Below are 22,940 nucleotides of genomic sequence, written 5' to 3'. Positions count from 1 at the left end.
ACGCGCTATCTCAGAGTGGCAGCGTGAGGTGTCGATCCTCATACTGTAACAAAAAACTCTAAGAAATATCCACTGTTTGCCGAAAAAAAGTCGTGGTGTTAGGTATAGGACTCAGCTCTGCCAGCAAATCTACCTCTAGCGTCCTCGAGACATATGTCGCCTAACCACTGGGTGTATGGCCTACAATGGGTGTGTGCTACGCAGCATAGTGGGTAACAGGCGGATTTCCGGCGCCTAAAAAACTGGAACAGGTCGACTAATAAAAAAAACCGAACAAAACTCTGTTCCTTCAAGTAGAGGGGTGGATCGACGTGCTAGCAACTCGTCGTTCGGAAAACGCTTTAGATATGCTAACAATTTCGATAATTCTCCTCGGAATATGGATAGATTAAAACGACGACCAAAATTGAAACGGAAACTGACATTGAAAATGGCTACATAGAACGTACAAGGTATCAGAGATATACAAAAGAAGTGTTATCGGAACTTGAAAAAATGGAAATCGGTATCTGTGTACTAACGGAAACGAAGAAAAAAGAATAAAGGTAACGAAAAAGTCGGTAACTATATGGAAATTTACAGCGGTGTACCAAAGATTAATAGAGCCAAAAGGGTTGTAGCTGTACTCATTCACAATAAATTACTAAATACGTAAAAACACAAGAAGTTGACGAGCAAATATCATAGTAGAGCTGACGAAAAAGGTCGCAATATACCTAGTTATCGTAGGGGTTTATGCTCCCAACAAAGACGCTGGTATAGAAACTAAAGAAAAATTTTACGATAATCTACTGAACGTATTAGAAGGAATTAAGAAAAAAATGAGGTATTTAGGAGATAGGAAACTACTTTAAATCAAAACGCATGCGCGACTTATTGGCTCATCGTCTTTTTCGTTTCAAAGATATTTACTTGGTACCATACTTTATTTCAACCCTGTATATATTTTGTATATTCCTATTTCTCCTAATTTAACTCGTATATTTTTATTTCTTATAAAGTGCTACTCACTTTATGAAGAATCAAATTATTAAAATTTTCAAACAAGATTAATTAATTCTTTTTCTAGTTAGTATAACTAAGATATCAATAATGAATAGAATAAGAATATAAGAAAAGTAATCTTTGTTTTAGCAACCCTACTATAAAGCTTCCATGGCCATCCTTGCCACATACTATTATGAATGATTTTAATAGAAGCTTTGTTCGGTTCTTCAAGAATCCAGTTCCGAATCGTCGGCGTCGGAGTAGGCCAAATCAAGAATGAGTAGCCGATTCGAATTTACTTCGAATCAATATTTGGATAACTGTATGTTGCCGCTGCATTGACGGTTCCTTGCGAACCAAAACAAGCCAACAAAAAATGTCTTCTGACTCTTCTGGCTGAATGTAGTCACAAAACTTACTCCTGACCAGGTATGTTCGGCCATCTTGCGACTGAATTGCCGAAATTAATAATAATAACAATGATAAAACGTAAATATTACTAAACGTAAAAATAGTGAATCATCTCATTGATAAATTATTCAGAGCATAAGTGTGCATTTTAAAATTGGTTATTGGCTATGTAGTTTGTTTTTGTGATCGTAAGATATGTGCAGTCGGTTTTATTTCCTTATATTTGGACTGACAACATAATTTACAAAAGGTAATTGTGCTTTTATGATAAATTAAAGTATTCATTCATTTGTGCTAATTTATTAAGGTTAATATACTGTAAATGTAAGTATAATTCATTAGGTGCAGCAGTCTTTTTTTATTTACTAGCACAAAATAATGTACTTTAAGTACTTTGAGTAATGAATTATTTTAAGAACTTTTACAATTCGAATGCAATTAACTTTTTGTCGATAACATGTTTTTAGTCACAAATATTTACGTTGCCGTAAGATACTAATGGTTTCTTAAAACTTAAAAAGATCTTCCTTGGGTGGTTCATAAAAAGGTTAGAGAGCTACGACCTCTTTTTTAATAGTTGTTCGAAATTGCTACAAACATCGTCATTTCTAAAATAGGAATGTTGACAACAAATTATTTACATAATTAATTTAAAGTAAATGAAAATAATGATACAGTAATTCATGGCTATAGTATTACCGTATTACATATGTTTTCTATTCATTTTTTGAAATTTGTATCAATTATTTATGGAAATAACCTATATAACATCCAAATTATATCCCAAAGAAGACAGTATTTGAGTATAGGGTATTATTAAGTGAAAAAGAATAAAAAAATGTAAAAGCATTAACAACAGAAAGATTCAAATTGTTAATCAGAACCATAAATGGGATATCCAATCATCGAACAGTTAGTTCAATGTGGTAAAAAAGAAGTGATTATAATTATTAAAACTTTCATATAAACTAATGTCACATTAAAGTAATGTATTTGGAAATTCTGCATGGCATCAAAACTAAATCAGAAAGACTATCTATTTTCTTCTCACAAAAAGTACCTGACACTAATGTAATTTTAGTTTTGGATAAATTAATAAATAGTTTTTGCATAATTCATAATGTTTGGTAGTTATGCAAGAGAATACAATAATATAGAAAGACAATAATTAAAGAAGCAACAGCAAATTTGAATGCATGAATTTGAAGAATAAGAAGAATAGCAGAAGAATAGAAGAATAACAATTAAACCATTTATTTAAACACAAATACTAAATCAGAGTGATCTTGTCAGGGTTTTAATAAAATCATGTTGAGTGCTTTTAAAATATCTGTATAAGCATGATTAATAATGCATATGCTTAATTTATATGCACATGTCTTAAAAATTTGTTCTGCAGTCTCTCCAATGTAGTAGAATGAACTTGGTATTGTGGAGACCATACAATAGATACATATTCCACTTTAGATATGACCAAAGTATAATAAACCATTTTTAAAGCCCAAACAGATAATCTCATACAGTGGTGAATGATAAAGCTTAAAGATTTTAATGAATTAACTCATTTGCATCATTTATATGTTGTACAAAACACAACTGTTCATCAAATGTGACTCCCTAAGTCTTTTATTGTTTTGACAGAAGACAATTCATTATCATTAATTGTATAAGAAGTATCATATTTTTTAAAACCTCTATAAAAACTTTTATAGCAGTATTTAGCAACATTATTATTCCCCACCAAATACTCAACTGATCTAAATCTTCTTGAATTAAAGCTAGGTCATCATTGAAATCTATGGATTTAAATAATTTTAAATCATCTGCAAACATTAGGAAATCACAGTTTCTAAAACATTCTGGTATATCATTCACAAAGATATTAAATAACAAGGGCGAACAGCGAGCTCTTTGGGTACTCCAGATGTAACCTGAATTATATTTGAATTAAAACAACCTATTCTCACTTGTGTGCGGTCTCTTTAAAAAGCTGCTAAACCATCGTAAGGATTGATGACTGAAACCAAAGGCATTTAATTTTTATAATAAGATGTTATGATCTACTCTGTCAAATGCCTTGGAGAAGTCAGTATAAAAAATCCATCTAACTGTTATTATCCAAGGCATTTAATATTTTTTGTTTAAAGAGTACTAAATTTGTTATTGTTGATTTATTTGGAGAAAATCCATATTGATTGTGTTATTAGGCTCTCTTTACAATTAAAATTTTAATTGATCGTGCATTAGTCTATCAAAAAGTTTTGGTATAGAGGATTGTTTACACACTCTTCGATAATTTGTTATGTCTTGTTTATTACCTGATTTAAAAATTGAGCAGATATAAGAATGCTTCCATAAAGTTGGGAAAACTGATGTCTTTAATGACTCAAAAAGAAAAGGGATTAGTTATTGAATAAATACAATTCTTTAGAAAATAATCAGGATAACCATCTGGATCACGCTTAACTTATTAGGTAAGGATAAAATGTTGTTATAAATATCTTTGACTGATATTGAAAAATTAGGTGTATAAAAAGATTGCTGTTTTCCTTTACTTTCAAGTTTATTAATATTTATTGTGGCGAATAAACTGGTTGAAAAAAATTGACTGAAACAGTTTGGCAATATGTTGTCCACTTGTTGCTATAACATTACCATATTATATAGATATATTATTTTACTAAAAATATCCAAAAAAAAAAATGTAAAATATACAAAAAGAAATAATTCTTTGTATTTCAGATGTGAATATTAGTAAAGTCTACAATTGCACTGAGCACTTTCTTATTGAAAAAAGTGCTTCCAAATTTTTAACGACCACTTTAGCACCTAGCATACAAGTTATCAAGTTTACTGCTCTTCGTGATGTGGGAGGAGGTGTTTTACCCACTTATTTTTTCAACTTTTCCAACCAAGTAAGGGACTGACTTATACATCCTCATCTTTAATTTCATTCTCAGAATCAGAATATATTTTTTGTCTCTACTATTTTTCTCTTCAATCTCTTTGTTGTTATCGTTCACTACCTCTTCATTATGTTCATCTTCACTGAGATAGTCTAATATTGGTATAAACTTAAAGATAGTCTCATCTGCAATATATAACTATTTATTAATCAGTTATGCTGTGACTTTTATTTCAATTGTTACTCCTTCAAGTGATTTTTGAATTATTTCTTCTGAATATAAATTAACAGTAATAATCCTCATTCCCATCAAGATTAAATTTTTCCCATTAAGATAATCAAAATTAAATAGAGATGAGTTATTATTCTTATATGGTTTTTGTATGTTGTATGCCAATTGTGACAAATTATTACTAAAAGCTTTATTGTAAGCAATGGAACCAATAAAGAGTGATTTATTACATCTGTACATATTAGAATAAGTACATTAAATCCAAATTAATGCCTTTCACAATATGTCCATAGCATTCCCAAATTCAGATTCAGTTGTTTGAAAATTCTAAGATATATAATAAATTCTCTGTGTAGAAGTAGATTTTCAAATTTTGTTTTCATTTGTTCAAGGAATAATAGATCCACCTACTATTTTTGCAAAAACTAGATTTTTCTTTTATCCCTTCATTGTTTTTATAGCAGAAATTAACAGATATGACAGAAATTTTTTGAATCCAAAAAAATACAGAAAAGTTCTTACAGAACATTACCCACTAATTAATAACAAACAGACATGTACTAATATAAGACATGTAGTAATATTTTTGTACATTTTATGGCAAGATAAGGATTAGATAAAAGCCTATCATTGTAAATGCATTATAAGAAAATTACAGATAACTTAAAATAGTCATTAGTCTTATAGGCCCATTAACGGTTAAGGTAAACTTTTCTAGTAACAATTCAATCAGCTTCAATACTGTTTTAAATATGACCGCAGTTGCAAAAGAAATTGTTAATTTGACTGTTCAGTCTCCATATTTTTGAAAACTGGTTTACAATCTCAAGTGCCAAGACCATTTTGTAGACTAAAATACAAACTGTAAGTGAACTGATTGTTAATAATTCTCAACAGTTAATACACTTGCCTGCAATGATATAGGTCTATAAATCTTTAGGTCACATTTGTTCTCTTTGTTGTGTAGAATATTACTAGACTCTTGTTCCAGTTTTTAGGGATTTTGTTATGGAGACATATATATATTTTAGCTCTGCTAGCAATTATTCTGTTGTGTCCTGGAGCTTTATTATTTTTTGTTGTTTTAAATGGAATCCCTCTTTATATTGGTAATACTTCTGATCCCACGTTTTTATATTTGACAGTCTCTTTTGTTGTTTCATTAGACTGGCTTTGTGAGCTAAACAAGGTTTTATAGAAGTCTTTATCTATCTTTGCTATTTCATATGAGTCGATCTCTTTCTTATTAATTAATTTCTTTTTCTAAGTTTCTAGTTTCTTTTCTAAATAATTTTGATTATTTTCTAAACACCCATGTTGGTATTAGACATTTTAAGCCTCTGTTGTTTTCTATGACTTGCCTATTAATTTTGCTCTGCACTTTAACTGTTTCTTTTTATTTGTATTCCAGTCTAATATCCCAAATTATATTAAAAAAAGATGACATAAAAATAAAGAAATAAATTTAAAAAATTGTAAAACTATAAAAAAAGAAAGGAGAAAAATAAAAAAAAACACTGCAAAAGAAAACAGTTCAAATATGATAAATTTAATAATAGGAATGAAAAAACAACTAATCAACTATAAAAAATTATAATTATATATCTTTGTAAAATTAGAGCAGGATTATGTTTGTATACATCTTAATAAATAAAGAAGAAGGCAAGGAGCATTCCTTTAGAGCTGCGGTTCCCAAACTCTAGCAACTGCGTATCACCTGGAATATTTTGAAGATAAACACTGCAGGGGATCATTTACTTTTCCAAGCCTTTATCAAGACAACAATAAATAGAATTATTTTTCAATTATGCTTTCTAATTTTTATTTAAAAATATATACAGATACACGTTTATTAATAAAATGTTGACAATAAAGGAAAAATAAAACTAATATGCACATTACAGTTTATTACTCATAGCTCTACACAAACATAGTGCAATGTTATACAAATTGTACAATCAACATTAGTCATTGTGTATCGAGATTATGCGAAGTTTGTTGTAGTTTGCTTGTGACTAAAGTGTCAATTGCAGGAGTAATTGAACCTAATTTTATTCTTGAGTTCTCGGTAAGACTAACACTCGTTAGTCTGTTATATTTGGGCTATATCCAGCGTAATCGCTTGTTTCGCCCACGCGACCGTACCACCTGAAATCTTCCCGCATACCACCAGTGGTATGGAAACCCCTGCAAATATACGGCCGATTGGGAACCACTGCTTTAGAACATGCGCATCAACCAAAATAATTTCATACAGGTAAGATGGCGAATGGACATTGACTCCGAAGCCAATAATCCTCAATGCTTTTGTGGATCCAAAATTATATGACTTCATATGTTGTTTCGGAGCACTGGCAAAGTGAAGAATATTTAAAATTAATTAGCATCGCCGGCTTTTCATTAGCTAATATCTTTTTTAGGGTAAAATTGCAATTTATTCAAAGAAAATCTTATGTAATCTCTTAGTCCAAGTAAATATAATGTAGAGCAAAGTTCTGAGTTTTGCGCAATTTATGTACCTTAAATAAAAAAACCAATATTTTAACTGTATACAGATCGCGTAAGGGTGACTTTGGACTTGTTTTGTTGAATTTTGAGAATGTCATAACGTCCTTGCTTAGTAAAGCAGACAAACTGATCATACTTGGTGATTTTAATATAAATTTTAAAATTGAATCTGACCCTTTTTTTGATATTAAAATCTATTACATTTTTTGGTCTAAAAGACCTATAAAAGATTATACTAGAATCACATCCCAATCCAGTAGTTGCATCGACAACATTATGACAAATTTTTCTGAAAATATCTACAGAGTGGGCGTATTTGAACTTTGTTTTTCTGACCATCGAGCTCAATTTTTATTTATTGACTCTGAGCTTAAAGTTGTTGACCATAATCAAACATTTCAACGGTTTATTTACTTCTCTGGTTTACAGAAGCTTAAACGTGTGCTAGCTAGTACAAATAAGGACTTTTTCTATGATATTAATAATGATCCTAATTTTTTTAACAGTCTTTCTTACCGACACTTATAACAATTTAATATTAAAGCATTTTCCATTAAAAAAAAGTACGACAAACTGCTAAAAAAACACCCCGTGCAATGGTTTAAATAATGAATTAAGGTCTTCCAGATCTAATCTTTCTCTTATTTAACACATTGCAGATGCCACTAAAGATCCGATTTTGTCAAAGTATATAAACATCAAAAATTTAAATATAATCGGCCAATTACAAATGGCAAAAAAGTCAGCTTACTGTAATTTTTATTACTAATTCCAATAATAAACCTAGAGACTGCTGGAAAATAGTAAAATTTCGAAAGAAACAACACAAGATCCAGTTTGGTACAACTTGATCTACCTCCAGAAGAAATAAATCAATTTTTTACTACAATTGCAGAGAATATAATTACATCTCTTCCCACTATTAATGTCGATGTCCTCTTCAACTATATAAATATTCTTCTCCGAGCAAGTCCTTTTTTCGTCCCGTTGTGGAAGAAGAGGTCTCTCAAATAATAAAGTCTCTTCAGTAATTCTACTTGTAGGGACGTTCACGAAATTAATATCAAAATTTCAAAAGAAACTTACCAAATAGTTTTAACACCGTTCAGTTCTCTTAATAATTTAATTCTATCAGCTGGAGTATTTCCAGGAGTACTAAAATACTTAAAAGTACTACCAATCTACAAAAAAGGTGATTCCTCAAAACCTGACAATTACAGACCTATAAGCATTGTTTCTACTTTTGGCAAAGTGATTGAAAGGTTATCAAACAACCATTTTATTCCTATTTTAGTCATATAGTCAGTATAGAGTCAAATAATTACTTTAGCAACTCACAATATGGATTCTGAAGTGCTCTTTCTACGACGAACGCGGTATTAAATGTTGTGAGCGAGGTGATTGAGGGGCTTGAACGAGGCAATCGCATAGCAATTTCTCTTTACGACTTGTCGAAGGCTTTGATTGCGTTTCACATGACATTTGCTCCACAAATTAAATTACTATGGAATCAGAGGTAAGATCCCTCTTAAGCTTATAACTTCTTATCTATGTGGCAGAAACCAGGCGGTAGTGTCTAAGGGTAATCTCTCCGATTTTCTATCCGTAAAACATGGAGTCCCACAAGGTTCGATCTTGAACCTCTTTTATTTATTATATATATATATATATATATATATATATAATATATATATATATATATATATTATATATATATATATATATATATTATTGTGATATTTAAAGTCTTGGTGCGCCAAGCAATAATTAGCTAATTAATTTTTTGATTAATTAATTAAAATTATTTAAATGATATGATTATGACTCTATCACAATTTTTAAATTCTTTTATCTCAGGGTTAAATTCGTGCTTCAATATCTATGCTATTACATGTGAAAGGTAAGGTCCAAAGAATGCCGGAATAATAAAAAAACACATATGATCTAACACTATATATTGAAATAAAAATAATGAAATAATTCACACTCAAAAGTTTTCAATAAACAAATCTCATATAATGATTCTCAAAATTTTGTTCTACGTACGTGAACAATCAAAATTAATGGTACAAACAATATTAATTGAAATCTCAAAATCCCAAACTATTTTAACTCGCCTAATCAAAATATCTATCCTTTCTAAATTAAGTGTAAAAATTGTGTTATCAATAAAAGAAAAAAACTGCAGAAAACAAAAATATCTCTCTCTGATGATGAGTGGTCCAAATCCTTGTTCCTTGTAGACTATATTATCTCCTCTCAACCGCTCCCTATGTAATCAGCAATCTGACAACAGATTGTTGCAAGTATATCGTCCTTAATGATCTCCTTCAAAAGCACAAATCATTCAAATTATGATAGCCTTTCTCCTCTCGATAAACTGAATCTCTCGTTGGCCCGAGTGAAAAATGACTCTTGGAATATCTTCTCTTTACGATAAACTGAATCTCTCGTTGGCCTGAACAGTGACTCTTGGAATATAAGTAGAGAAATATGACTTACAATATTTTGCTGCTTCAGCTTCTGTCAGATACACTAACTCCACAAAAACTCACTAACATTCAACACTACTGCTTGCTACATTTCGGGAACCGCCAGAGAACAATCACTGTTCGTCTTACAGACTTGGAAAACCAACTGATTATCTTTTCTCTCTCCTGAATCTAGCTAAACTTTCATTCCTACATACCTATCCCACCTTTTTCAATCTCCGCCAATCAAAACTCGCCACAATTCCCCCATTTTTTCATTTCGATAACAAACAAATTTTTACCTATAATTATAAAATTTCCTAAAACTTATTTACAAATAATATTTTTCTATAATTCTTAAAAACTAACAAAAACCTCCTTCTAAAATCTCTTCTATTTGTCTCTAATCACTGCATTAATGTATTTGGAAAACCCGGTTCAATTGTCTTTGGATTTCACTTAAAATTATGCGGGTCACTCAAGTATAACAAAGAAATAATTTATACATAGCTTACATTTTGTTTAGTACAGGTAATCCAAGAATTTAATAACTTTCCTTCTTCGAAATGTTTGTTGGTTATTATCCTGCTTATCTGAATTATTTTAATGTTTTTGAACTTTGAAATATTTTAATCAACCCAATATTTTTCTCGATTTTACATATCATAACAAAATATATATACATATATATATATATATATATATATATATATATATATATATATATATATCAATGAGTTGCATAAATTCATATCTCCGTACAAAACCATACAATTCGTAGATGATACGACATACATTACATCAGGAAAAAATAATGATGATTTAAAAATGTCTCATTAGTAATTTTCTACTAAATCTAGCTCATGGTTTGCGGCAAACAAACTAAAACTTAACTCTGATAAAACGCAAAATTTGGTTATATCTGCAAGTAAATTACACAATGATCCAGATAACAAAGAGACTGTTAAACTATTGGGAATAACCATAGATAATCGACTCAACTGGTAGGCTCATATCTCACAACTTAAGAAAAAGCTATCAAGTTCGCAAGGGTTGGTAACTTTGAAACATTAAAAATTACATATTTTTCTTTATTCAACTCTCACCTAAACTATGGTGTAATCATATGGGACAATTTAACAAATGCACTTAAAATTTTTAGAATGGAAAAGAAAGCTGTTAGGATTTTAGCAGGGGTTAGTTATCTGTTCTTCTATTATTGAAAGCCCTTTTATGTTCTGCTATTCGTTTATTAAATTTTCTACCAGTTTGACCGACGTAAGTTTTTGGGCAGTCTCAACATTTAAGTTTGTATACACAACTGCGTAAGTGCTTTTTATTTTGGCTCTTGTTGTTTTTAATATAGTTGCCTAAGTTGTTATTTGTTTTGAAAGCTGGTGTTATTCCTTTCTTTTTTATTTGTACGATTACATATACAGGCAAACTATCAACAAAAATAGCCAAACACATAAAAAAGACTATAAAGTGTAAACGCATCTCAAAAATAGATCACTTGAGAAAGGCAATCAGCCGAAACTGCTGTAGTGATAAGAGTTTATAATAAATTTTGTGGAAGTTTTTGAAAACAAAGTTTTCAGTGTTTTATTGTTACATTTGCCATAAATGTTTTTCTGTTTAATAGGTGTTCGTGTTTGTATATATTTAAGTTACGTTTTATATTCCTTTTTTAATACTATGTATTTTTTTTGACTTGCTACAAACAATATTTGTATGTTATGTAGTTAAATAAATACTCTACTCTACTCAAACACACACAAACAGTGTTTCTTTTACCATCGCAATAAGCTGTGTTCGAATATTTAACACTTTCAGTGTCTTGTTCATAAATTTTCTATTGATGTTGTCATAAGCACTTTTAAAATTAATGAAAAGATGTCTATATTCCATTAATTAGTTTTTTCTACGAACTACTTAAGACAGAGATATGGTCTATTGTGAATTTCTTTGTGCAGAAACCACATTGATATCCCCCAACTACTTACTTTTTCTGCATATGGTCTCAGTCTCTCGTATAGAATCTTGTAGGCTATATTCAGCAACGTTATTGCCTGATTTGCGTTGTAGCTGATCTTCCTTTTTGATCACTAGGTTATTCCATTCGTATGACAGCCGTTTATAATTCTATATGTTTATCATTAATTCATGTATGACATTAAATGGGGGGGTCTCCGGTTTCTTTTATTGTTAATTGTTCAGTTTTTCTAACAGTCTCGTGAGTATCACACTAGATATCATCTAAATATACAATGTTTTGTTTACTTAGTTTTTCGATACTCGTTATATTTATTCGCTTACATTTTACTTTCTTCTTCTTCTCGTGCCACTCCTAGCGGAGATTGGAAATCATCATGGCCACTGCGACTTTGTTAGCAGCGCGCCTAAAAAGTTCAATCGAACTACACCCGAACCATTCACGTAGATTACGAAGCCACGATATTTTTCTTCTTCCCACACTTCTTTTGCCCTTAATTTTGCCCTGCATGATATTTCTTAAAAGTTCGTACTTTTCACCTCTCACAATGTGCCCCAAGTATTCCATCTTTCTAGTTTTTATCTCATTTAGAATTTCGCATCTTTTGTCTAAAGTTTGGAGTACTTGCGTGTTAGTAACGCGGTCCATCCATGATATTCTGAGAATGCGCCTATCCATCCAGAACGCGGTCCATCCATGATATTCTGAGAATGCGCCTACATTTTACTTTACAGCCTTGTAAATCTTCCAGTTAATTATTTAGAAGCTTTCACTGGTTCTTCAGCTTCATGGATATTACCGCCACATTTTAAAAGGCGCTCTTCTTCTTCAGGTCCCTTCTCCTATCGGAGGTTGGAAATCATCATCGCTATCTTAATTTTATTGGCCACGCTTCTGAATAATTCTAATGAGCTGCAACCGAACCACTCTCTCAAATTTCTTAGCCAGGATATTTTGCGTCGTCCTGGGTTTCTCTTCCCTTGTATCTTCTCTCATTATATGACCCAGATATTGAATCTTTCTAATTTTAACAGTTTTTATGACTTCACATTCTTTCTTCATTCTCTGCGCCCTGTAGGAGCTTAAAAGAAGCTCACAAATTACAGAATTAACAATCATAACCACACTCATTGAGTACAAGCTATTTATCACATTTAACTGAATGCCGTTTTTACACTAAAGCAGTCTCGTAGAACTGCCTCCGTTAGATTCCCGAAAATATAATTACTTAATTCGTAGAAATATTCTAATGTATCCTCTAAACTCCCAAAATGTCGAACACTGATTTAATGTTAGATAAATAATTTTTCGTTTATGCTTTTTCAAACAGATATTCACATATTTAATAGGACCCAGGTGATAAACTGATAAAGATAAACGGCTTTTACAATTTGCTGTACCGGCGCTATCTCATATCCTAATGAGCTTCTTATTCCACATTCCACGTGGATTAACTATCGAATAGCGCCAGTATAATAGGGTGACTGCTCAAATTCTTAGAAATTAAAATCTAATTAACCAGACACATAAACCATTCTTAAAATAAATGTTAGTGACAACATCGATAAGTTTATGCATTTCATTCTATGATTACTTAGCCGTTAATTGCTTCTGGTACAGTTTAATTTTATTTAATACTTTAGCTAGAAATAGATAAATGTTTCTACATTCTGTTCTGACTAAAATGCGTGCGACTATATATCTGTTTTCATATATCTTCTTCTTGTAGTGCCTATAGCCCAGTCTGGTTAAAAAAAAAGGTCGAAAAATGTTTCGCAGATATCTGAAGCTTTTAAAACATAGGGAGGGTTACTAAATGACGAATAGATGAAAAGTATTTTCGTATTTTTACCTTGCGTTTTTTTTAAACATAATTTATGGTCACAATTTGATTTTTTGTCTAAATTAAATAGATTAATGATTATGATATTATTAAATAAATTAGTGCAAAAAAATTGCTTTTTTGCAAATATCTCCGTAAATTATTTATCAATTTTAATTGAAAAAACGGGAAAATAAAGATTGTCTTGATATAAAAAAATGATATAAATAAATGTTTATTTAAAATATAAGGGAAAAATCAAATTGTGACCATAAATTATTGTTTAAAAAAAACGCAAGGTAAAAATACTAGTACCTTTTCATCTATTCGTCATCTAGTAACCCCCACCTATATATTAAAAGCTTCAGATATCTGCGAAAAATTTTGCCGTGAAATCGATGATTTTTGCATAACCCAGACTGGGCTACTATCCGTTCGGATGTTGGCAACTATCATGGCAATCTGTATTTTGCAACTGCTGCTCTGAAAAGATTTATGGTTGTTGTATTGAACCATGTACGTAGATTTTAATGCCAGGAAATCCTTCGCCTTCCAGATCATCGTTTTCCTTTTACTGTTCCTTGTAAAATTAATTGCAGCAATCAGAATATTTCGCTGTTCCTCATGATGTGACCGAGAGTATAACTTTCGGATCAGTAAGAATATTTAGGACTTCATCTGTGTTTGCCACTGCGTCCTCTGTCGGTACATATGACTGTCCGACTCAATATCCCAATTAGAAAAATATTTGGCTAAAACTTACAACCCTTTGCCGAAAATGCCTCATCGTTCGCCAAAAACTATTTTCGTTTTATCGCACTTCTTACATAATATCCTGTCTCAAATTCTTATAGAAGAAACCCTAAATATTCTGGAATCACTTATTTTATCTTTTAAGATCAATTCTACACACACACAAGTCAAAGGTGCCCCAATGCCACCCCACTCTCTCATGGAAGTCATTGCTAGTCATGAAAGTCATCTTCATTGAAAACTTTAAGACCCGAGCACTATCCTTATCAGTATTCAAACCTGCATGTTGGTTACGATATATTCACGATATATTCATCATTTGGTCCCATGGTATATTTTCAAACCTTACTATTCCTAGACGTAGTCATAAAGAAAAATCAATTCCAAGGTTTATTTTTCTCTATTTACTGAAAAGGCATCCATACCAACCACTACTATCATTATCAACCTTCACAAATTAATTCAGTCATCAATATTTCAGTCATTTTTTCAAGATCAATACGCTTTTGCGACGATGCAAGTAGTATTAGATCTTCTCTAAAATATTCCCTCGTCTAAAATGGTTACCACTTCCCTCATCCCCTGACATATATATTATACAATCTCAATTTACTCTGAGATAGCGCGTACCAAAGCTTTTCTTTCAGATATTAACGGTGTCGCTGATAAAATAGATAAAATTCCCAAATCAAAAGGAATGAAGACAATATTTACTCCTCTCCAAAAACTTGGAGATCTCTTGATCTCTTGTCCGATCCTTTAAAGACTAGAATCCTAACGTACAATGCGGGGTTCATGAAATTTCTTATGCAGACTATCCACGATATTACATACTACTACATACAGAGTATATGAACGTTGCATACTGTAACCTCAGAAACCTTTTTTGGATGGTGCTATAAAAGTCACTAGAAAAGGCAGCTAGATGGTTGGTGGAGAGCGAGTCGGGGTTTCGAAACTAGCTTTTGGAACGGGAATGGATCCAACAATAGAAATATTAAAGATAAGAGAAGATAAGAAAAAGGTCGCCACTTAATTTTTAGGGTTACAAGGGGAAACGAAAAGAGATAAGGAGATATAATTAGGTTCTAAACCAAATATAAGAAAAGATATTAACAGTTAATTGTTAAATAAATGTCGTCAACACACTACATAAACAAATAATAAATATGTTCTGTGGAATTCGTTCACTACTTACCTAAAAACATATACAGCCTGATCTTTCTCCTGGTCGAAGATATCGTGATAGTTAAATATTTTTATTAGCAAATATTCAGAGATACTGTATTATCGGGAAACTTATTAGGAGTAGATAAATAAAATTCAGTAGGTAAACAAAACAAAATATATTCAATAACTGATTCACCAGAAGGGTGAATTCCAAAACAGAAATACAAATAAATCTATATATATATATATATATATATATATATATATATATATATATATATATTATTTATTAATTATATTATATTATAAACATATAAGTAAAATATAACATTAAGGAGAACTTGACGTTTAAAAAAAAATCCAAAAGAGTAGATCATATAAATATCTCTCCTTAATGTTTTAGGCTTATCTCGAGATAACTGGCTTTAAAAGTAATAATTTATAGCAAGTATAAAATAATACTAAATTAATTTACAGTAATTCTAAAGTACCGTTACATTCTCATAAAAGACTATATCGGTACCTCTCATACCAAACAGATTATAATAATAAGACCTATATAAAATATGAGATTCTAGGTGTATTTTCAAAATTAAATATAATAATTAGTTACTAACCTAATTATAAAAAAAATGTTGCAATACTACTACAAACAAGTCACAAAATTGATGTTTACAATTCTAGAACTATAGCCATCATTGTTTTCTTTGACAAAATTAATAATTATCCACGAAGATGCTGAAAATCACCATAATTATCTCAATAAAAGAGGTGGCGACACCCGGTTACCTTAAACATGAAGACTTATCCCAAAAGCACCATCTTCTTTGTCCATTAATTCACCTCTCACCTTCAAGAATCGTAAATATTCAAAACATACTATTTCTTTTTATTTAAATTATTTTTATCAACGATTTTTTACTTAAAAAATACTACACTGCTGGTTTCAGATTGTCTTCAAATAGCCGAATGTTCAAATAACCAAAATTTCATAAAAATAAATTTAGTAATGACCAAGTTAAAGTTGGTTTAACCCCACAGTTTATTTGTGTTTTTCTGTGTTTCCTCTTTGTTAATATACCTCTATTTTTTACAGGTAAAATGAAGCAGTTTTTACAAATATGGACTTACTGACAAAAAATTCCGCACTGGTAAAAATTTTAATTACTTCTATGATGATTCTCAATGGTTCAAAAGACAAGTTACTAAAAATATTAAGCAATTGAGATCAAGTAAGTTTTATATATAGATAAAAAATCAAATGATATACTTTAATATACTTTCTAGATAGCTGAATTGAAATGGAAAAGGAAAATGACAAGAACAATGATGGAAACTCTAACTCCAACAAAGTTTCAAATCAACCAGATCATTCGTCTTTGCTTGATGCTGCCAATCTCTTTGGTGGTGAGTATTAAGTTTTCTTAGATTATGGAAGGAAGAGTGTACATAAAAGTATGTTCTTTTATCAGCTCAAACTAGAATTAGAAGAATCTCGGACGATTTGCCTCGTTCCAAAGCTCATGTCTTTGAAATTATGTGTTTCTGAATTTTGTGGTGTCTCTTTTCTGCCATCCATAGTAGATGGTGCCATGTAGAATGTCCATTACGTAGTAATAAATATGGTTAACAATCCTTTCTCCCTCCAAGTGTGTCTTTGATATGTCGCTACCTGATGGGCCTTGAATATAGTGCAAAACGTGATCACGTGACCAGAGCACATAGTTTTACAGAGAAAGGACGAATACTTTATTTGTTTTTGTTACTTTTAGTCATTTAAAATTATATTGTAATTATGTCAAGCATAAAACGAAGAGAGTAGGACAACTAAACTGCCAACGATAGAAGAGGTTGAAATAGCAATCAAACTGCAAAACAATAACAAGGTCCCTGGATGCGATAAAGGAGAAAATGCCAAAGAGTGGAATAAGAATATTATCTGCCTAATCTATGAAAATGACGATAAACTCCTCTGTCAAAATGAGGAATCTCCTTGCTGTAGTGTGAATACAAAATATCTGCCAGTATACTTAACCATAGACTACCATCTCTCACAGAGATAATCGCAGAATATTAATCAGGATTTAGGCAAGGAAGATCGACCATCGAACAATTCACGGTTAAGCAGGTCTTAAGCAAAGCCTGGAAACATGGCAAATAATCTGTAATGAGGATGATGTCGATGAGAACGCAAGACATCTTCTTGGTAGTCAATCGTGGGAGAGAATGGCATAAAGAATAAAGAGGTTGGCTGAGGGAGTCTAGGACTCGAATTATTCTTTAAATTATCTGTTAAATTGTATTTTTAGCATACTGGCCCAGAGATGCTGCCGCAAACTTATTTGCTGTTGCAGCTGGTGGTTTTGGTCTTCCGACACCACCCATCTTTACCATTCGGAATGATGTCTGCAAGCTCAGCAGGAAGTCGGCCTTCGGCGCTTCCTTCTTCCTACCAATCTACAGTCAACGCATCGGCAGCTGCCTCTGTATACACTAATACTCTCTCTGCTGTAGCTAACCAGGCAGCTAGTTTGGGCATACCGGCTGGTAGTAAGTATTACATTTATAATGTCCTTTCAATTTATTGAATAATATATTTCATATTATGTATAATTATGTTAATAATATCTAAACACGATTGATTTGGTAGCCAATGCTTTTTAGGCGAATGTTGACGCTCTGAAGAGCAATAACAATAAACAATAACCTAAATATTACCCTTATAGTCTTCGTCCTACTTTTTTCTATAGGCAAAAATGCCTGTTTCTCCTTCGGGTTATTCCTCGGCTTTCATTTATGTGTTGGTTCCATTCAGTCTTCCTTTTCTTGGTCCACCCATTTATTCTACGAAATATTTTCATTTCTATTTCCAATAGTCTTTGTGTTGCGTTCGAATTAGCTTCAGTTTCAGCAGTGTATGATATGATGATCTGACAAGTTTTATACAGGGTGTTTCATTAATAATTGGAAATATTTTAACTATAGATTCCTGGGCACAAAAATATTATGGATTAACATAAATCACTTAAAATTTTAAAACCTATTTGTACCTAGTACTTTGAAACTATTTAACATATCCTTGTAATACTTGGTAAGAAGTGTAGGTACTGTGCACCCTGCTATAGTTTATTTTTATGAACGAGAGAGTAATTAGCATAATTTTAACTGGTAGCTCCGACCACTCCATGGGCGTGCTCAAGATTAATGAAAAATTACTTTGAATAATTGTAAAAAATAAATGAATTATTTCAGTGTTATAAAGTGTTATGTGTATGTAAACAAAAGTGACCTCTTTTATCACACACTATATTAGAACTGACTGGCCTACATTAAAAAGGGTTTTAAAAAATTCACATTTTTTTTAATTTTTAAAAATTACAAAAGAGAAAAAGAGTTTTTAAAACCGTCTAAGGTATGTTAAATAGATGAATAAAAATATTAATATAAAACTTACAGCTACTTGTTACAAATCCAAATCAGATTCAGAAGATGAACTTTCAGAACCAAGATTTATAATAACTGGCTCGATCATTTTATCAGTAATATTGTCCAGCTTCCACATTTTTTCCTCTTCTTTAATAGTGTGATTTACTGCCTTTTCCCAGTTTTCAGGTTTTACATTATTTACGGCCTCCAAAAACAACTGTTTAACATCATGAATTTTAAAAGTGGTATTTTTTCTTGAAACTTCACTCTTTATCTGTGCCCATACCAGTTCAATCGGGTTTAATTCACAATGATATGGTGGGGATCTAAGTACTGTCATTCCACGATTTTTGGCAATTTCATCAATTTCGTATTTTTTAAAATTTTTCTTTATGAAGGGCACACAACGAATAAAGTTCCTTTCTTATAGATCCGGGATGGTACGTAATATTTTTTGAACTCAGCCAATTCTGCAAGTCTTTTTTTAACCACTTGGTTGTGGGCAGTCCTTCTATAAGTCTGGAGTGATAACTTGCATTATCCATTACTATTACACAGTTCTTAGGAAGAAGATCTATCATTTGTTCGAACCATTCTTGAAAGACATCAGCGTTCATGTCTTCATGGTAGTCACCGGTACGAGTTGATTCAAAAGTTAATAAACCACCTTCAACAAAACCGTCTGAACTGCCAATGTGTACTATTATCAGCCTGCGTCCCTTTCCTGATGGTGGGTTTAAACCAGTAGATAAGTTATTTACAAAAGCGTGCCTTTGACTTGTAACAGTTTCATGCTGCCAAAATTTATTTGGTGTATGACCCTCGTTGATCCATGTTTCATCAAGATAAAATATTTTTCTTTTTTGGTTTCTCATTTCCTTTATGGTTCTTAGAAAATGTCTTCTCCATATGACAATATCGCTTCTTTCTAATAAAATAGACTTTCTGGGATTCTTTTTCCAGCGGAAGCCTATTTCTTTTAAAAGTTTCCATAACGTACTTCGACTCATTTCTGGGTAATCCTTATCATCTCGAACTGAGACAAGAACTTTATCCAATGTTGGAAATTCTTGTCTAAAGAAGAATTCATGCACTTTCCGTCGAAGTCCTTCTTTAAAATGATATTCTATTTGAAATTTTGGTTTCCCTGGAGCATTAACGAGGCATTTGAAAACTACCACATTTCTCTTCTTTAATAACTCTGTAAATCGTAGATTTCCCAACACCCAGTGTACTGCTAACTAACTCAACGGTCTCATCAACACTTTCACATAAACGTTTGTCTGTAAATGATTTAAAACAATTAAATATTAATGTTTTTTCATTAACTGTTAGAGGACCAATTTTTCGGCGTTTACACGGCACTTCCAAATTTTCCATAACACTAGTATACACAATAAACTGCACCTTGCAACTGAAGTACCTACTTTTAGTGAACTGTTAAGAATTTTGAATACGCCACTTGGACCTTCCTATATACAAAATGGAAAAACCCACTATCACATTTTCTGTGGAATAAGTTTAGAAGGTAATTATCTAGTCAATTACTGTCGTAGATTCCTGGAATTAAAGAATTTAATGTTTGATTGTTGAAACCCTTACTTCGTGGAATGCACTCATTTCAGATAAAATAAAACGTTTTATTTTATCTAAAGAATTAAACTTTATTTTGCAAATAGGCAAAGAATTAAACTTTATTTTGCAAATAGATAAAATAAAACGTTTTATTTTATCTAAAGAATTAAACTTTATTTTGCAAATAGGTAGGTACTTATTAAACTTTTATTGGTTATATATAACCAATAAAATAAACATCTTACATTTCTTGTAAATTCATTAGTACCTGTTAACCTCCATCACTCCGACACTGGCAACCTTATTTAGGGATTAGTAACCCTCACAACTATTGTATTCTATTCTGCTCCAACCTTTATACCTGGTGGTTATAGTCAATTTAAAATTGTTTTCCTATATACTTCTGTAAACTTGTTGACAAATATGTGTTTTTCATTGAGTCACCCGTATCAACAGTTTAGGGATTTGCATACATAATTTATTGTTTTATTACTCTCTCATACATAAAAATACACTATAAATTATGTTTAATAAACGTTTCTGGCCACTACCAGAAGCGTGCGACATAGGAAAACGAATGGTTGACCTCTCCCAAATTCTACACCACTGGCGGAATTTTTATATTAGCTCAATTTTTCGATTCTTCAATACTGTGTATGTAAATAATTTACTCTTCATTTGTAACAATAAAGTCATTATTTTTAGAGATATTTGAAGTTCAAAATGAAGCGATACAGTTAGTTTGTTTATTGTTTTAATTATGTTGGTGTTTGTGGGTCATGCGATTGCTTTTTCCACGCAAATAAAATTTTAGTCGCTATTAACTCTGAGATAGCGCGAATAAAATTTTAGTCGCTATTAAAAAACATTCTGGATGATAAATAAAAAAAAATCTTTTAACTGGACGAGGCTACATTTACACGTAGAGGAGTATTGTAACTGGAGAAACAGCCACAGTTGAAATATTGAAATTCCCCATCTATTTCGATAGTCACATTTTTCAACATGAATTTAAGATTAATGTATGGTGCAGTATATTTGGAGATCGTTTGTTGGTCCTTATGAATTACCAGCAAATTTGGATGGTGACTCGTATTAACAGTTTCTACAAACTACAAACTACACTTTTCGACGATCCAGAAGATTTGCCAACTCTGAGATAGCGCGTATGCAGAATGGAACCCCGCCTCATTGTCCTTTAATAGTACGGAACTATCTAGATCAGCAATTTCCTGATCGTTTGATTGGCAGAAGTAGTGAAGTTCCGTGGTCGCCTAGAACACCCGAATGTAATCCCTGAGATTTTTATTTCTGGGGTATATGAAATCACTGGTATACCCACAAGAATTAAATAATCGTCAATGACTATGGCAGCAAATATTAAATGCCGTTAATTTTATTGCCAATCAGCCAAACATATTTGTTAAAGTTAGAAGATCGTTTAAGGAAAGAATTCATAAGCTTTTTGAGGTAAATGGGTTTCAGATTGAACATTTGTTATAAAAGGTTTAGTTAAAATGGGTTTTTTGACATTTTCGTGTTATGAAAATTGTCCTTTTATTTAGTGTACCTTCTGTATCGTACAACAATAGGCCACTCCGTTCGAGCAATTCTTATAATTATGTTGTTTGTCTTTACCTCTTTAATAATATTCTTTGTAAAATAAATTTTGAATTAAATTTTAAGAAATACGAGCACTGGTTTTCTATACACTCTGTATACTGAAGTTTGAATGTGATGAGTTTGGTACGGTTGTACTCACAAAAATATGGGCTTTTAATTTTTTAGATAAAAATATGCCTGAAAATAATTAAGTCATGAGACGATAGACCGTTTTCACACTTTATGAACACACTCTATAATAGATGTGTTACATCTCGTATTTGTACTCTGTCAAACGCTTTGGTTAAATCGACAAGGCACATAAATGGCGATTATATTACAGGGATTTCTCTTGTACTTACTCTCTAACTTACCTAACAAGCCGGTGAGAGCACTCCCCTATCCGCTAGCTGGGGATATATCTGATGGGAGACAGACAACTTCACACCTGAATATGATATCATCATCATCAGTGGCGTTACAGCTCTTTATGAGCCAAAGCCTTCTTCAGAACAATTCGCCATTCGCCCCTGTCTCTGGCAACTCTTCTCCATGCTCTAATTCCGTTACACTTCAAATCATTTTCTAGGTTGTCTTGGTACCTAAGTCTCGGTCTTCCTCTTCTTCGTTGTCCGATCGGCCCTCTTCGGTCTTCCTCTCGTCTGATTACATGACCTATCCATCTGAGGCGTGCTACCTTAATGAATTTTACGTCAGGTTCTCCAAATCTTCTATACAACTCAAAATTGTAACACCTACGCCACAAACCTTGTTCTTTTATGCCTCCATATATTCGTCTTAGTATTTTTCGCTCAAAACGTTTGAGCAATTCTTGGTCATTCTGTGTTAGTGTCCAAGTTTCTGAACCATATGTTAGCACTGGTCTTATTAGTGTTTTGTATACAGTCAGTTTAATTTTTCTAGGCATTTTTGAGGCCATCTGTCTTCTTAAGCCATAGTAACACTTATTGGCGAGCACTATTCTTCTTTTGATTTCTTCACTGACGTTGTTTTCTTTGGTTAGCAGCGACCCTACGTATATGAAGGTGTCAACACCTTCCAGTTCTAGACTCTGAGATAGCGCG

The 22,940-nt window shown here is 31.7% G+C and overlaps 1 protein-coding gene across 1 annotated transcript; it reads left to right on the top strand.

The window, feature by feature from the left end:
* Nucleotides 1-16,344: 16,344 nt before the first annotated feature.
* Nucleotides 16,345-17,802, top strand: LOC140431855 (uncharacterized; the record flags this gene model as incomplete). Its single annotated transcript, XM_072519731.1, has 3 exons — nt 16,345-16,403; nt 16,540-16,659; nt 17,562-17,802. Coding segments are annotated over exons 1-3 (391 nt in total), but the record flags the coding sequence as incomplete, so codon positions are not given.
* Nucleotides 17,803-22,940: the final 5,138 nt, after the last annotated feature.

This window comes from Diabrotica undecimpunctata, unplaced genomic scaffold (genome assembly GCF_040954645.1).
Source record: "Diabrotica undecimpunctata isolate CICGRU unplaced genomic scaffold, icDiaUnde3 ctg00001058.1, whole genome shotgun sequence".
In the NCBI taxonomy this organism is placed as follows: domain Eukaryota; kingdom Metazoa; phylum Arthropoda; class Insecta; order Coleoptera; family Chrysomelidae; genus Diabrotica; species Diabrotica undecimpunctata.
This window is presented reverse-complemented; position numbering and strand designations above follow the sequence as displayed.